This window comes from Sciurus vulgaris (genome assembly GCF_902686455.1).
Source record: "Sciurus vulgaris genome assembly, chromosome: X".
Classification (NCBI taxonomy): domain Eukaryota; kingdom Metazoa; phylum Chordata; class Mammalia; order Rodentia; family Sciuridae; genus Sciurus; species Sciurus vulgaris.
In genome coordinates this window covers 85,617,055-85,635,085 of record NC_136471.1, presented here as the reverse complement: position 1 = coordinate 85,635,085, position 18,031 = coordinate 85,617,055, and the positions used below count along the sequence as shown (strand labels likewise).

General features: G+C 35.7%; 1 protein-coding gene across 5 annotated transcripts in view; it reads right to left on the bottom strand.

Annotated features, from left to right (window-relative positions):
• The window catches only part of MTMR8 (myotubularin related protein 8), an 89,265-nt gene that overhangs the window by 24,416 nt on the left and 46,818 nt on the right, over nt 1-18,031 (bottom strand). For 3 of the 5 annotated variants that reach the window (XM_079124106.1, XM_079124108.1, XM_079124109.1), the window contains 5 exons: nt 17,884-17,993; nt 13,646-13,783; nt 12,596-12,645; nt 9,754-9,954; nt 7,153-7,281 (listed from right to left, as the gene is read on the bottom strand). In XM_079124106.1, coding sequence (XP_078980232.1) covers nt 7,153-7,281; nt 9,754-9,954; nt 12,596-12,645; nt 13,646-13,783; nt 17,884-17,993 — 628 coding nt within the window. The remainder of the gene's footprint in view (nt 1-7,152; nt 7,282-9,753; nt 9,955-12,595; nt 12,646-13,645; nt 13,784-17,883; nt 17,994-18,031) is intronic. The other 2 variants (XM_079124107.1, XM_079124110.1) reach the window with 2 other exon arrangements.

Below are 18,031 nucleotides of genomic sequence, written 5' to 3'. Positions count from 1 at the left end.
AAAACAAAAAAAACCACAGACCTTGCCATCATATTGTTTCTTCACTCCTGGGAACCCTACTCAATTTACCTCCTTCTCTGCATCTTTTATTGTGGCTTAATGTTGATTTTATGATATACAGGGGTAGTTTGCTTAGTGGGAGGAGAACGGGAAATATGTCTACTCCACTTTTGGCTCAATTTAGTTTTAATTTCTTAAAGAAATGAAGGAAAATTTCTGGCATTGCATTTGTCAACAAATGTAAACAAATCAATTTACTAAGAAATCCCTACTTGGAACACCCAAACCTAGTAATAATAATGGTGATGACAAAAATATCTATCATTGATAACATCGATGAAAGTTGTGAAGAACTTTAAAACTCTATCCTTCCATTAAAACAATGATTAAGCAAGCAACAAATATAAGAATCAAATTTTAAAACTCTGAAATCTAATAAAAATTTAAAATAATCAGGGGAATGCATAATGAAAGCAGAAACAACAAAATTATGGTAGGAGATTATTATAACATTTTGATTTATCCCCCCCACCATTCCCTACCCAAGCTTAGTTGTAAACTTGGGGATAGTGGGCCACTTTGCTTAGGTAAATTGCTGCTTCCAGATGGGCAGTATCAACCTTAATCTCAAAAAATGTGATTATATATTTTCAATGGTCTGGTGGCCTCAAGGATGGGCTTAGGGCTTTGATTTATTTTGCCCACCCTGGAACTGTCTTAGAATTAGCATAGTACCCTGTATGATATTTATTGAAAGTATACTAGCCATAGCCACCTGATGGAAGGGATGATAGATGGGACAATAAACAGAGAATATAAAGCCTGAAAAGGAAGTGACTGGGGAAAGAGATAGATAGGAGAATAAGGGCATTGAAAAGCTCCAGCATATATCAGAGAACATAAGAACCCAGGCACTTGCCCAGGGTTGGACACATTCTCAATAATATTTGAGAAGGCACTAATCTTTCACCTGTGACTGATTTTTAGACTCTATACAAGCAGAACATGAGGCCCGAGGCAGAATTATGAATGGTGTGGCTAAGCACTGAAGGTGGGTCTATGAGTTTTAGCCAATCTGCAAAAACTGCAAAATATTTTTGGGAGACATAAATGGAAATAGCTGTCAAATTACTAGCTGACCAGTAATCTAGTGCAAAAGAGAATTCAGTAAACACATAGGATAAAGGATACGTTCATTACAAAATGATTTATAAAAACTACTGAACCAAAAATCACACCCACAACACTCCATAAAAACTCTCCATAAAGAATATCATGCTAAGTGAGATAAGCCAATCTCAAAAAACCAAAGGACGAATGATCTCACTGATAAGCGGACGATGACACATAATGGGGGGTGGGAGGGGGGCAAGAATGGAGGAAGGAGGGACTGTATAGAGGGAAAAGAGGGGTGGGAGAGGTGGGGGGGAAAAAAGAATAACAGAATGAATCAAACATCATTACTCTATGTAAATGTATGCTTACACAAATGGTATGCTGTCACTCCATGTACAAATAGAAACAACATGTATCCCATTTGTTTACAATAAAATAAATTAAAAAAAAAAACTCTCCATAAAACAAACACTATGAAGAGGTGAGAATCTGATTTCCAGGATTACAACATTATAATATTCAATTGACCTAGTGTTTGATAAAGGTGTAAGAGTCACTAGAAAGAAACAAAAGTATGGCCCAGTCATAGGAAAACAACAAATTAGTATAAACTGTTCATGATAATGGTTTCACTAGACAAACAATTTAAATTAACTATTTAAATATACTCAAACAACTGAAGAAAACCATGGAAAAATAACTAAAGGAAGCCAGGAAAATTACATCTTACCACATTGGTAGTATGATTAAAGAGACAGAAATTATAAAAAGGAACCAAATATAAATTCTGGAGAGGGGAAAGTACATGATTAAAATAAATTCACTACAGAATTTCTTTTTTTTTAATTGTAAACAAATGGGATACATGTTGTTTGTCTGTTTGTACATGGGTTAAAGGCATACCATTTGTATAATCATAAATTTACATATGGTAATGTTGTTTGATTCATTCTATTATTTTTTCCCTTCCCCCCCACCCCTCCCACCCTTCTTTTCCCTCTAAACAGTCCTTTCTTCCTCCATTCTTGTGCCCCTCCCTAACCCTAACCCTAGCCCTAACCCTAACACTAACTCCTCCCACCCTCCCCCTTATGTGTCATCATCCACTTATCAGCAAGATCATTCGTCCTTTAGTTTTTTGAGATTGGCTTATCTCACTTAGCATGATGGTCTCCAATTTCATCCATTTGCCTGCAAATGCCATAATTTTATCGTTCTTTATGGCAGAGTAATATTCCATTGTATATATATATACCACAGTTTCTTTATGCACTCATCAATTGAAGGACATCTAGGTTGGTTCCACAATCTGGCTATTGTGAATTGAGCAGCTATGAACATTGATGTGGCTCTATCTCTATAGTATGCTGATTTTAAGTCCTTTGGGTATAGACAGAATTTCAATAACAGATTTGAGCAGGTAGAAGAAAACAATAATGAACTTGAGATGACCCAGTCTGTGGGGCAGAAAGAAAAAGAGGGATGAAAAGACCCCCAAGGGACCTCTAGGAAATGAACAAGCATACCAACAGATACATAATAGGAAACCTAGAAGTGTAGGAGAGATAGAAAAGGACAGAAAGAATATCTTAAGTCATACTGACTGAAAATATTCCCAACTTGATGGAAGATAAATTTGCACTTCTAAAATGTTTGTTTACCTCCAAGTAGGATAAATTCACAGATCCGCAGCAATTAATATAGTCAAACAGCTGAAAAAGCCTGAAGCTGGGCACGGTGGTGCACACCTGTAATCCCAGCAGCTCAGGAGGCTGAGGAGGGAGAATCTTGAGTTCAAAGCCAGTCTCAGCAAAAGCGAGGCACTAAACAACTCAGTGAAACCCTGTTTCTAAATAAAATACAAAATAGGGCTGGGGATGTGGTTCAGTAGTTAAGTACCCCTGAGTTCAATCCCTGGTACCAAAAATTTTAAAAAGCCAGATAATCTTGAAAGCACAAGAAAGAAGTGATTCATCATCAATAAGATAATAGCCAATTTCTCATTAGAAACTACAGAGGTCAGAAGGCAGTGGAATGACATATTTAAAGTGCTAAAAGAAAAAAAATCAACCATGAATTATATATTTGGGAGAGCTATACTTCAAAATTATAGGAGAAGTTAAGACATTTCCAGACAAACAAGAATTGAGGTCATTCATCACTAGAAGGTTTGCCCTATTAGAAAAACTAAAAGGTATCCTTCAGGCTGAATGAAAGGATAATGAGACAGTAACTGAAGTCACACAAAGAAATAATGAATGTCTATAGCTAACTAATTAGGTAATATCAAAAGTCAACATTATTGCATTTTGGGTTTCTCTCTTTTCCTTAAAAAAATCTGAAAAACAATACTTCTATGTCTGTGTAAATGGACATACAGTGTATAAGATGCTTAATGTATGTACAATAACAAAGGGGTAACAGAGGTGTATAGGAAATGTATTTTTTATACTACTGAATCAAAGTTAGTATTATTTCAAAATATATTATAAATTTAAGATGTTAATTGCAACCCCCAGTGTAACTACTAAGAAAATTTATTCAAACAGAAAGGAGAAGGGAATCAAAATGATACAATAGGAAAAATCAATTTAATAAAAAGAAAATACTAATGAAGACATAAAGGAATAAGATATATTAAAAATTAATTGCAAAGGTCAGAAGTCTTTATTAGTATTTCCTTTAATATAAATTAATTAAATCATCCAATTAAAAGACAGAGACTGGTAAAATGGACTTTAAAAATACATGATCCACCTTGCATAATCAATAAGCTTATCCATTTCCTGAAAAGCCAGGCTAAGTCTGTGCAGCTCATGGTGGTCCAGCAGCATTATACCACCCTTCATAATGATGATTGGGAGCCCTATAGGATCATGGATCACTCGTATCAGGACACTGGGGTCTAAGTGTCTCTCCCTTAAGCCCTGCTCCTCCTGAGGGGCCCACCTGAAGTGCTAAGGTGGTAGTCAATGACGGGTAAGATCCTCAGAGGAGGACAACCTAAGACAGGCACACCTTCAAGTAAGGCGGACCCCCAAACTGCTAGGGTGATGTTCCATGACGGGTAAGATCCTCCCAGGGGCAACCTAAGACAGACACACCCTTAATATAAAACAAAAAAGGGGGCTATGTTGGGACTAATGACATGTTAACTAACTCAGGCTGACCCCTTACTCGTGGCGAGTGAACAAGATCAAGGCCTCAAAGGTGGTTTCAAAGGTTAATGACGATAAATCCGACCACCATCAGGGATTGGTTAACAACAGTTCCGCGAACGTGATCAGCTCGTGCTTGCCAAATAGTACTATGGGACTCTCACCTGCATGAACACCCCATGCCTTGCTGACCTTTAAGCTGATTGGTTCCTGCCTAGCCCCCACCCTACATAAAAGCTGTGTGACTTCCTTAATAAACGAGTTCTTGCTGTGAAAAAAAAAAATACATGATCCAACTAAATGTTGTCATTATTAGACTTTAGATCCCTTTAGATTCAAAGTGAGAAAAATAAATGGATAGAAAAAGATATGCCATGAAAAGAGTAACCAAAACAGAGCTGGCATAGTTGTACTAAGGACAAATGAGACTTTTAAGTCAAAATTTGTTACAAGATGGAGACTTCAATATCCCATTTTCTATTTTTTTTTTTTTTGTTACTGTGTATTGAACCCAGAGGCACTTTACCACTGAGCTACATCCCAACGCCTTTTTTATTTTTTATTTTTGAGACAGGGTCTAAGCTGCTTAAGGCTTTGCTAAGTTGCTGAGGTTGGCCTCAAATTTGTGATCCTCCTGCCTCAGGCTCCTTGCCACTGAGATTTCAGGTATGCATCAAAACACCTGGCTTCCATTTTCTATAATGAATAGAAAAACTATACAGAACAATAAGAAACAGAGATGTGAACAGCACTATAAATGAAGCATACCTAAAGATAATATGTAGAACACAAATATCTAACAATAAGAGAATAATCATTTTTCTCAAATGATACACATTATTCTTGGAAGACACATCCATTCTCCAGGTAAGAACATATGTTAGGCCACAGAACATGACTGAATAAATTCAAAAGCACTGAAATCATAAAAATATATTCTGTGACCACAGTAGAATGAATTAGAAATCAGTAACAGAAAGAAAACTGGAAAATTCAAATGTGTGAAAATATTAATAAAAAAGAAAAAGATGAGCAAATGAAAACTGAAGCTAGAAAATGAAAGAAATAATAAAGATTATAACAAAGATAAATGAAATAATGATTAGAAAAACAGCAGATCAACAAAACCAAAGTTGGTTCTTTGAAAAGTTTACATAAGCTACGAATCTTTAAGCTAGAAACATTTTTAAAAAGAAGTCTCAAATAGTAAAACCAAAAATTAGACTGGATATTATTCCTCACCATACAGAAATAAAAATAAATGAATATTATGAATAATTTTATGCCAAAAAAATTAGACAGATGAAATAAATTTCTAGAAAAATGTAACTAACCAAAAGTGATCTAAGAAATAGGAAATCTGAACAGACCTAGAAGTAGAGGCATTAATTAGCAAACAAAAATGTCCCAAGAAACAAATTCACTGGTGAATTCTATCAAACATTTAAAGAATAATTAACATGAATCCTTCTCAAACTCTTCCATAAAACCAAAATCCTAGAGAGGGAAGACTGTCCTAAAACTCATTCTATGAGGCTAGCATTACTCCGACACTAAAGACATCACAAGAAAATAAAACTTAAGATCAATATTCATTATGAATATACATGCAAAAATTCTCAACAATATACTTGCCAACCAAATGGAGTACCATATTATGAGTATTATACACCATAAGTCATATTAAACCCAGTAAAGCAAGGGCACTTCAGCACAATGAATATCAAACAATGTAACAGATCACATTAATAGCAATGAGGGGAAAAACATAATCATCTTGATTGGTACAGGAAAAGTATTTAACAAACTAACACCCTTTCGTCATAAAAGGGAATGTGCTAAACATGGAAAGAATATTTGTGGAAAAACCTACAGCTAACTTCACTAAATGATCAGGAATAGGACAAGGATGCCTCTTACACTACCTTTATGCAACAGTACATTGAAAGTTCTAGCCAGAATAATTAGTTAAGAAAAGGAAATACATCCAAATTGCAAAGAAAGTCAATTTATCTCCATTCAGAAACAATAAAAATCTTATATACTATAAAATACTAAATAATCTCCAAAATAGGTTATTATAGCTAATAAATGTATTCACCTCCTCACTCAGTTGTCAGTTAGCACTTTCAGCCTGTGGTAACTTAGGAAAAATATAGCATACAATACCAGCACTATTTCTTTCATATTATTTTCTTCTTGTGGAAAAGGATGGGAAAGGAAAAATGGAAGATACAGGGAAAGACTAAAGGAATAAAACAATTTGCATCCCCGTCTGGTTGCATTCCTATACATCAATTATTATTTCTCTTTTATTTTCCCTAAGCAAATGCTATGGTTTGGATAAGTGTTCCTACAAAGGTCCACATCTTGAAAGCATCATTGATGCCCAGAGTGGTATTACTGTGAGGCTGTGGAACTTTTAGGAGGTGGGTCTAGTGAGAGATCTAGGTCATTGGATGTGTACCCTAGAAGGGAATTTTGGGACCCTGGTTACTTCTTCCTCTTTAATTGCTCTGCTTCCTGGTGGATGTGGTGAGCAGTTTGCTCTGCCTTAATGAACTGCCCTCACCAAAGGACCAAAGCAATGGGGCACTTGATTTTGGACTGGAACTTCCAGAACCAGGAGCCAATATAAACCTTTTCTGAGTTAAATGATTTGGGTATGTCATTATACAAATAGGAAGGTAACTAATACAGTAACTAATAGCAGACTTGAAAACTAAAAATAACTGAACTCTTAAAGAGGTGGCAAGAAATAGCTGATATTGGGCAGTTCATATCCAGGCTCATGCAAATGGTGCAGCTATCCAAGGACAGGCAAGGCAGCTGAGATGCTGGGGCCTGCTAAAAGAATGGAGGGAACTTAAAAACTTACTGAATGTTGTAGGGCACGGTACTAGGATTGAGCACCCCATATACAGTGAAACCTTTATAGAGAGGGTTCCTGAAGTCTGGTTTCCTCTGAACCAAGAAAGGCCACACGGAATGTGTTTTCTCATAAACTCTGTTGGAAAAGAAAAACAAGTCAAAAAATTAAAAACAGCAAGCAGTTAATCTCAACAGTACTGTTCAACTTTATATTTAGTCAAATTTTACTAATAAGTAACAACTCAAGGGAGAAGGAAAATTAAAATAACTGGCTAGTGTTGATAGAGTAACAAATTATCAATCTTTAAAATGAATAAAGTGTTAGTAAGAGTTCCATTTTAAACAGTAAGAGTGCTAAGTTTAGTCTTTGTTGTAGAAAAAGCTGTGTGATCTTAGAAAATTTCCTAGCTCTTTCTGGATCTGTTTCCTTATCTGTACAATGTGACATCTAAGGTCTCTTCCAAATTAGGATTCTATGAAATGATGACCTTGCCAGTTTTAAAAATATTGGAATTTTTTAAAAAGTCTGTTAGGTTAAGAAATGGAAATCTTCGACAGAATATTTATGGTTCTTCCATGTTTCCATCTTCTCCTCCCTTCAGAAGATTAAAGACAGTAAAAGACAATTGGCAGTTTATACTAGCAAATATACATGAGTTATCCCAGGTGGGTAACCAAAGATTGTGGTATTTATATGGCACATTTATATTTATTCTTCTTTAGGGCTCCAAGTAACCTGATCAACCAGTAAAAATGTTCCTTAGTTAACACCTCAAAATGCATGGGATCCACTGGTCCCAATGAGATCTGTATGTAATTACACATGGAAAGATCACTTGTACACACTGTGTCAAAGGAAGCTAGAGGAGGAGAAAGAAGAGGAGCAGAATGGGTTGAAGTATCTAAAATTGTGGATCCTGTAACTTTTACAATCCACAGACCATTTCAGTCAGGATAAAGGCCTTTATATCCATCTTTCTCATCTGTTGTTCATTAAAAACAGAAAAAAAAATCTTCCAGAGATAAGGTAATATTAAGTATTTACTATGTCTCAAACACCGTTCCAGACTCTTTATCCAAAATAACTCCTTAAATTTTTATAATAAAACCCTGTGAGATGTTTTAGCTCCAAATTACTAATATGAGAAAAAAATTAATTAGCCTAAGGTCACATAGCTGATAGGTGACAGATTCAAAGTTTGTATCTTGGACTACCTTTTTCCTTTCTTGAGTGAATGTCAGTTGTACTTATTCTAAGTAATCAGTTTTTTAACATATATTAAAGTGTTCAACTTTTGTACTTTAACATTGAGATTCAGAATTGTGTGGGAAATGGGTCCAGATACATTAATCTCATTTTAAGAGAGGAAAACATTATGGAAAAGATCTTGAGTTTTAGTGTATAGTCAATGGCAGAATGAACATGTATAAAATAATTTGGGGAGGGAGTGACAAAGGTCTTGTTGCAAAACAGAAAGAGAGAGAGGGGGGGGGAGGAGGTTTGTGTGTGCATGCAAGCATCAAAGTGAATACACATGTTAAAGCAGAAAGTTGCATCACTGTTCTCTATGTTGATTAAAAAAAAGTAATGGAATCACAGAGAGCAATGCCATCTATGTTACATCATGAAAGGGCCTGAGAACCTAAGCTGTTAATGCCTTCAATAGTTGTGAAATAGAACTTTCTTATTTCTTTTTCTCTGCCTCTAAAATAAGGAGAATGATGCTCAGAGGTGTTCTACCTTGTAAATCTCACAAAGTATTTATATTTTCTATATTATGGGGATACTGGTTTAAGCCGGGGGGGGCAAACATAATTGACTACAGAAACTGGACAGATAACATTACAAGTAGACTAGGAATGAATAATAGGGAGTGGCAAGAACTGTAGACAATAAGACTGTCTCATCTAAATGGAGGAGCTGCTGTTTAGCTCTACCTAATTATTGAAATGAAGAGAATATGGGATCAGTATTGACATAATTCCTGGTTTTTCAGAATATTTTGGTAAAATAGCTTATCTACTTTAAAAAAATCATAAACTAACTGGATTTGATGTTAAATCCTCTAATATTTAAATTTGGCAACTGAATTCACAATTTAAACAAATACTCCACAGACTAAACAAACCATGACTATTGGGCCAGGATGGGTCTATGAGTTTGTGATCTCTGATACAAGTGAAAAGGACTATGTTTAATGATCATTCATACCACAATGACTGATTCTTTGTTTGCTTTTAATTTTCTATTGGTGCATTATAATTATACATAATAGCAGGATTCATTATGTCATGTTCATATATGCACATCAATCTCATTTCCTAGTACCTTCAATTCACCCTCCCCTGATCCCATAGCAGTTGATTTTCTACAGAGCCCTTGTACATCCACTGTTTTATTGACTCCTCATGATTGCCCTGGAAAGTACACATTATGGGTCTCTACTTTACAGATGAGGAATCTGAGGTTCCAAGAGATCCTTGCTTTATGATTCAAAAGTTTTCTTCATTATTGTTATCTCCTCCCCTTTCCCAATTTCTGTGCAAAATTCAGAGTGGTGGGTGCATTCTTCTCCCTATTCAGTGTTTTCTCACAAAATGAATTCACCTTAGATCTTCCCGATCCTTTTGGCAGTTTCCAAGAAAGTTTCCAAATTGGCAGGAGAAAACATGGTCATGGATCTCCAGGAGAAAGTTTTCATTAAACTCAAAGGCACAGGGAAACTGTTCCATTAATTGCCAAATACAGTCTAGGAACTGGGTGAAGATAGGGGACACTTCTTTAGAGTCCCCATCCAGGTGGCCACACCTGAGAAATGCAAATAAAGGTAAAGAAAGACACTGGTTAGCATCAGGGATTAAACTGTCCGGAGAAGGCTATAAAAAGTTCACTCAACTGCTCCCAAATAATCTTTGTCCTTAAAACAATTTTCTCATCACCCTTACAGTTCTTGCAAATTTTAAGCTATCTTCTCAAAACTTTAACCCACTTCACATCATCCTTTACCTTACCATCTAGAGTATACTACAAAAGATCAAGTTCATTAAGTTCAAAATGTCTAATGTGTTTCTGACACATTCATTCTCCTCCTGTCATTCCATCCAGTCTCCATGGAAGAGGTCCTTAGTTATAGTTTCAGTTGATCTTTGCATTTGGACTGGAGCTTTCACCTCTTCCCATATCCTCAGAATCTTTACCAAAAATGCATCATCTCTTTCCAATCTTCAACCTTATCTTCTTCAATGTTTATTTCTTCTCTGCATAGAAAACTGCTCAAAACTCTCCTGCCTTTAAATGCCCAAATACACCACCTCATAACCTATCTAGACACAATCCCTTCTTGTCTATCTACTTCAGAAACTTGATTCTTAGAAATTTATACACTCACATTCTACTTCCCTATTGCTTATTTATGCCTCTATTCACTGCCATTTGACTTCTGCTTCCACCACTTTACTCAACTGGTTATCACTAAGGATCATGCACACCTTCATATTGCAAAATTGTCATATTGCTCTATTGGGTTATTCTGAGGTATATGACATTGCTGATTACCCATGTGAGAGTCTCCTCTTATTTTTTTCCTTTTGTTTTCTTAGATTTATTCTTACCTCTCCAACCACTCTGTCACCTTTGTGAATTCCTTCCTTCATTAAACTTTCAGGTGTATTATACAAGGCTTTGTCCTATACCTTGGCTCTTCCTCTACTGACAACTTTTTTAGTGGTCTTATCTGAATCCACAGGCCAAAAGGCCATTCACATGCAGATTAACTCTCACATCTCTAATCCTCTCTGTCAAATCCAGAACTAGGAAACTCTAAATTAGTACTGAGTAGTCTGCTACTGGACATCTCTTACTGGACATCTCTTAGATGCCCCATGCCACCTATGTCTCAAATTCAAACCACCTTTCCCCAAAAACTTTCCCAGTATTGTTCTGCATACTCTCAGTGAACCCAACAACCTAAGGCTTAAAAACCTGCAAGTTCTGCTAACCTTTTTTCTTTCAATTCTGGCTTCTGTCAGTTCTACTTCCCAAATACCTGTGTATCTGTCTCAGTGACCTCTGTCTTTTTATTTTTGGCCCTCATAAATTCTGATAAACTTCTAATTCATCCCCTTACCTCCAATCTCAATCTTCTAAACTCTTGCCCTGTTCAAAGTTCTCCATTATAGCTTTACTAAGTACAGAAAAATACTCAAAACTTTTAGCTTAAAAAGAAAGAAAGAAGGAGAGAGAGAGAGAGAGAGAGAGAGAGAGAGAGAGAGAGAGAGAGAGAGAGAGGGCCTTGAACGACTGCCTACTTCCTAATCTCCCTTTCCTAGACTCATTTCCTCCATTCTTCCCCTACATACTTTATGATCTAGTCACACTGGATTACTTGCAGATCTGCAAACAAACCATTCTGTTTAATGTCTTTATGGTTTCACACACATCAATCCCAGAATACATTCCTCTTTCTACCTAACACTTACTACTTTAAAGTTCAGTTAAAATGTGAACAATAAGGAAGCCACCTTTGCCCAAGAATGGATAAAGTTTCCTTTATGTTTTTCTCTGTCTTCTTTATGTAGAGTTAAGCACTTTTCTCTGTGGTTCACAAAACCTTATTACACTAAGTTGTCATCACTGATTTTCTTTCCTTTAAAAGAAGGTACAGGGACCATTATCTGATTGAAGTAAGCTTCCGTAGTACCTGACACATTGACTGGTCCAATCTTTGTTGATGAGGCAACAAAGAATGGATGGACCCAAATGGCTAGTTATTGACATCTAGGTAAAATTAAATGGATGTACATGAATGGAGAAGAATAAGACCTAAATTATAACTTCCTTGAGAGTAGAACTCACATTTTATTTGCCTTTGGGACTGGACTTGTGTCTGATTTTTTATGTATCACATTGTTAGAAACTGGGTAAATATTTATTGATCTGATAACATATGTAAAACCTTAGTGAAGTTATGTCGTTTATATTAGGCAATAGATAAGGTAAGCCTTTGTCCCTACCCCTTACTAAAAACAGAAATCTCCACCTGTATTTTCTCTTAATAAAGTATTAAAGGTGCATTATCTTAGCTATTAGTCACTCTGCCTGAATGCCCTTCTTGTTCTACTGCTTTACTTATCACACTTCTATTCACCTCTAAAAATTCACCCTTAAATGCTACCTACTCTTGAAAGCCTACTCTGACCTCTTTATGTAGAGTTAAGCACTTTTCTCTGTGGCCCTTGAAGACTTGTTCTTTCCTGAAATATTTAATAATTTGATATAATTATTTGTACTCTTTCAAAACAGAGATGATATTCTGGTCACCTTTTTAGCCTTAATGCCCCAAAATACTTTTTTCTTGATAAAAAAGATTTAGGGCCAGGTTCAATTTTTGATAAATCTTACACATATGAACTCTTGTCATACCCCTCCCTCAAAATAAAGATATTTTTACCTTTGGGAAAATTTGTGGCCCATAGATATCCATTCCTTCTCTATTAGGATCTTCATTTTTATATAAAAAGAAGAGTTTTGTATTAGGAAAATCATAAAATGAATTAGCAATACACACAAGAATATCAAAACACTTTGCTGAAATGAATGAATTGATAAGAAAATAAAGTTAATTTCCAAAATGATAAGTATATAACTTGGATTACAATTATAGGCCTATACAGGTTGCCTTCAAACTATATATTCTCAGGAGAAATTACTCTGGTTTTTTATCTAGTGTCACTTTTTTTGGCTTTTACATGATTTCAAAATTAAATGCAATCATGATAAGCACAATATTAAACTCACCCATAAAAAATAGGAATCTAAAGGGAGGATTTTTATTTGTACTAAGAATTAAATCATTTTCAATGGTTAAAAGGAAATTCCAGGCTGGGAGTGGTGGCACATGCCTGTAATCACAGTTATTCAGGAGGCTGAGGAAGGAGGATCACAAGTTGGAGAACAACCTTAGCAATTTAGTGAGATCCTGTCTCCAAATAAAAAATAGAAAGGGTTTGGGATATAGCACAGTGGTAAAGCACCCCTCAATTTAATCCCTAGTACGATATATATATATACACACAAAAAAATATCTAAAGAAATGAGGATAAACCACTATTATAAGTTCTTTTTTGGGAAAATCAACAAAGTAGCATTGGATCCAGCACTAGAAAACAACCATGAGTCTGATGTTCACATAGATGATATGATAAGAGGATTAACTCATTAGGCAGTCCATTTAACTGTTATCTTCCAGCTTTGCAAACTTTCTGAGCCTTTCCTATTCCTTGTAACAGCCAGTTATATGCAGTTTAACTTCTAATGGGTAATGAAGTATGTAAAATGGCAACAGAAAGTATACAGACTGTAAATGCTTTAAAGTAGCTCAACAAAAATAAAGCTATTTTTATAGATTTAAAGTTCATTCTTATAAAAAAAAGGGGGGGTGTTGAGTATTCTTTTTAATTTATTCATAAACTGTCACTCACAGAAAGTAAAATGCACTCACTTGCTCTCTTACCATGAGTCCTTTGAATGTCCTATAAAATGGATCTAGAAGAATGCTGGCCACTGAGCATACTTGTGCTGTGCGGTCCCACCCATCGGAACAATGGACTAAGACATTGGCTTTTTCTACCTTTACTGCCTATGAAGACAGGGCAAAAAATATCATAAACCACTTTTGCTTAGAAAGGTGAGCTAATACATAGGACTGCAAAATACTGTCCCTATAGCACAGAGATACTTATCTTACTGGGTTATATTAATTTCTTTACATAACACCAGAATCCTTTCACACAGGGAATGAAAATCCTTAACACAGGGAATGAAAATAGAAGTCTATGAAAAGAAGGAAAGCTTATGTAATAGGAAAACAAAAATTTTTTAAAATCCCTGATATGGGATAAAAGAAAAACAAAGGGGGATTTTAAATTCACAAAACTTCTAAAGAAAACAAGGATCAATACTCAGAGGAAGGAGTGGGTAGGAGGATAAATTCATGCTCAAAAACACAGGACAAATTTATATCCCAGTCCCAGATCTAATGATTTCCTGTAGCCATCTAGTTTTACTAACATAAACCCTCCCAACTTAAGATGGAAGGGTTTGCCTGCCTTAGCTTGGTTTGTTTGCACTCAGAATAATGTTAAGACCTGGGCAGTTTTGGCAATGGTAGATTTTGATTATTCATTTACTCATTCTAATGCTAATTGTGTACCTGCATGTGCCAGGTATGTACTATGTATTAGAAAATATGACAATCAGTTTCTACCTTTGAGAAGCCCACAAACTAGTCACGGTGACCAAAGGTAAATAATCATAAGGCACTAGAAAAACAATTGCTAGAGTGTAATGTGTGGTAAATATGTTGTTTTGCAGGAGCCAGGGAAGCCTGAGCCTTTTGGAAAGAGTAGGACAACTTTGAGCCTTAAAGAAAGAGTAGGACATCCTTAGATGGGAGAAAGATACTAATTAATTCACTTATTCATTCATTTGCATATATATATCAGTTGCTGCTTAGTGACTGTACAAGAGACACAATGGTGTGGTGTGTACTAGGAAAACAAAGAAAACAAACACTTGAACAAATTACTGCAAACTGGTGGTAAATAATACAATACCATTCAATGCCAGGTACAATAAAGACATAGAAGATAAACAGAGAGGAAAAGATAACTAAAATAGATGTTTTCAGTTGAATAGGCATTTGACAGATTGACCATAATGAAAGGACATTCCATCAGGGGGAACAAATGACAGCATGTAAATGTATATATGCAAGGATGCATGGCATAGGTAAGGAACTCTTAAATAGCTTGGTTACCATGAAGGCTATACTGGAAGTAAGGGCAAGATGAGAAACAGAGCTGGCCAACAGGGCAAAGGTCAGGTCAACTAGTATGTATTTTATCTGGTGGCAAGAGGGAAACAACAATGCAATGAAAGCAGAGAAGTATCATAATCAGATGTGCATTTTAAAAAGATCAATGTGGTGGCAGCAAGGAAAATGGCTCAGTAGAACACAAGTTTGGATATAGGAAAAACAGTTAAGGAGCTGCTAAAATCATGAAAAGCACCATGATTCCCTGAAGTAAAAAAGCAGCAGTGGGGCTTAAAAAGGAAGAGGGATGGTAAGTATAAAAATTTAACAGGTATAGTGAGAAAATGGGTATGAGATGAAGGAGGAAAAGTCAAGGATAACTCTAAAGTGTATAGCTTAGTAACCAGGTGGATAGAAGTATCATCATTCTATAAAGTAAAAGCAGATGTTAGAAGTTAGTTTCAGATATTAGTGAGGGTAAGCAAAATTTCAGTTTTGGCTATGGTGAGTCTCAGGTAGCTGAGAGAGAGATCCAGTGGAGAGTCCAGGGGACAACCAGATATTTAGATCTGGAATTGAGGAGAGGAAAGGATCTAAGCCAGAGTGTGGATTTGACCACTATCTCAATTGAGGTGGTGGTAGGAACTGTGTACACAGCTGCTGCTGTTCAGGTGGGGACCAAAAGTAAGAAAAGACCTTAAAAAGCAGCAACCTTTAAAGGGCAAGAAGAAGAAGGGCTATGATAGGAGTTAGCATGTGCATAAGCAGCCTGAAAGGAAGAAATGGCTAGATTACAGCCAGGACAAAAAAAAGAGACATTACTGACTGACCTGAACAATGTTCATTGTTTTTAAAGATGAAAAGGCAATTAGAGTACGCACAATATAGTCTTACTTTTACAGAGTAATTGTATATGTATGTATAACGCTATAGTAGCACTATCCAAAATGAAAGTCTCTATCTGTATTTAATTTGAATTTGTTAAAATTAAGTAAAATAAAAAAATCAGTTCCTCAATCTCACTAGTCATATTTCAAGTGCTCAGTTATCACCTATGGATAGTAGCTACTCTATTAGAACATACAGAACATTTCCATTATCACAGAAATTTAAAATGGATAGTACCAATCAAGAGACACACATATTAAACTATTAATAGTGATGGGTGTGTGTTGTGGGACAACAATATGGGGAATGTTTAACTTTTGTTATATTTATCAAATACCAACTTCTTTTTTAATTGCATATATTGCTTTTATAATGAGAAAAAGTAGAGAGAGAGGGGGGGGGGGAGGGAGGGAGAAGTGGCATAGTATATTAGAGAATAGCAAGAAATTCACCATAGCCAAGTAGGGAAAGACTGTGAAAGACTGGATAGCAACTACAGGCTTTACAGGCTTTAACAGGCAATAGAATAGAGAACCACTGGGGAATATTCACCATAAAGTGACATAATCTGATGTGTTAAAAATGATCTGAGGAGTAACCACTAGAGAAGTAAAGCAGTTAGGAAGTTTTACCTAGGAAAGGTTGGTAAATGTGTTAACTAGGTAAGAGTAATGTGTTAGGAACATCTTTAATCTAAAATATGTTAACTGTAAAGAAAGGATAGATTTGAAACATTATTTGAAATAGAACTGATAGGACTTGGCAATTGCCAAATGGAGGAAAAAAGGGAGAACTGAAGGCTTACTGAAGTTTTAAAGGTTGGGATACCACATAGGTGGTGATGTTAGAAGGAGCACAAAATAATCATACAATCCCAAGTGCATTTTTGGTCCACTCATTTTATTTCAACCCATATTTTAAGGGTATACAATCTATCAAATCGCCATCTCTGACATCTTCATTCTCTTTGGTGTAGTCTGGTTTCAGACAGGGACTACAGATGTATGGTTGTAGGATATACGAAAAAGGAGCAGCATGAAGAATGTTTCAAACAGAGGGCTTGAAACAGCCATAGTAAATACTAACACGTTACAATGAAAAGTACAGGCAACAGGACTAGGAAAACAAAAAGTATTTAAGGCAGTTAATTACACACACACACACACACACACACACACACACACACACACTTTTCAAACCTTTTAAGCCAAAAGACATATATCATTGCTTTCAACTGAGAAAATGACAGCAGTGGGGTGAAGAGTCATTTTCTCCTTTTCCTTACTTCTACCAAATAAAGAGGATGGTGTAAAGAGGGAGAATTTTCTTGTAGTAATACATAAAAACAAAACTTAAAAATTAGAAAATGTATGCTTTGAATTTCCTTTTTTTAAAAAATTAATTTAAAAAGGTAACAAAGGCTGGGGTTCTGGAGGTCAGAATATAAGTGGGTCAGGATAAATGTAGGGTGTCAAAGCCTGACCAGACTGCATTCAGAGGCAGACCTATACAAAAAGAAGTCAAAAAAGTCTGTATTCAGAGCTCCAAACACTCAGAGATATGTGAGCTCTGCATTTATCTCACACTCACCATAATTTTTGATGGTGTTTCATTTGATACCTTAGAAATAACACTAAAACACCTCAGAGAGTAATTGAGCTAGAAGGACCATTAACGATCGCCTAAGAGTTTTAAACTGAGGTCTAGGATCTATGAACCCCCTGCAATTGAGGTCCATTTTTATATGTATATATATATATATATGTGCATTTTCCAGAGGGGTAGATGATCAATCTCACTCCCAAAGAATTCTGTGGGCTCGCCAAAAGTTACTCTAGATTCTATCCAACTACTTTGTTTTATAGATGGAAAAAGTGAGGCCCAGAGAGGAAAGAAACATACCCAAGGACAAACAGTGGCAGAATTGAATCCAGAAACTAGATTTATTTTAATATTCTTTTCACCATGGCACACTACTACCTCAAGAGATTCCATAATTAAAGTCAGTGCAAATTCTTAAAAGTCCTGATTATTACCTTTGTAATGAAAATTCCAGCATCCATAATAGCTTTAATGTGTCTCAACCACCCTGAGCTCTCCAGTCCGCAAAGAAATTCACTCATTGTTGGAGTTTTCGATTCACAAACTAAGGTAGAAAAGGAAGAAGAGATTGAAATTGACAAT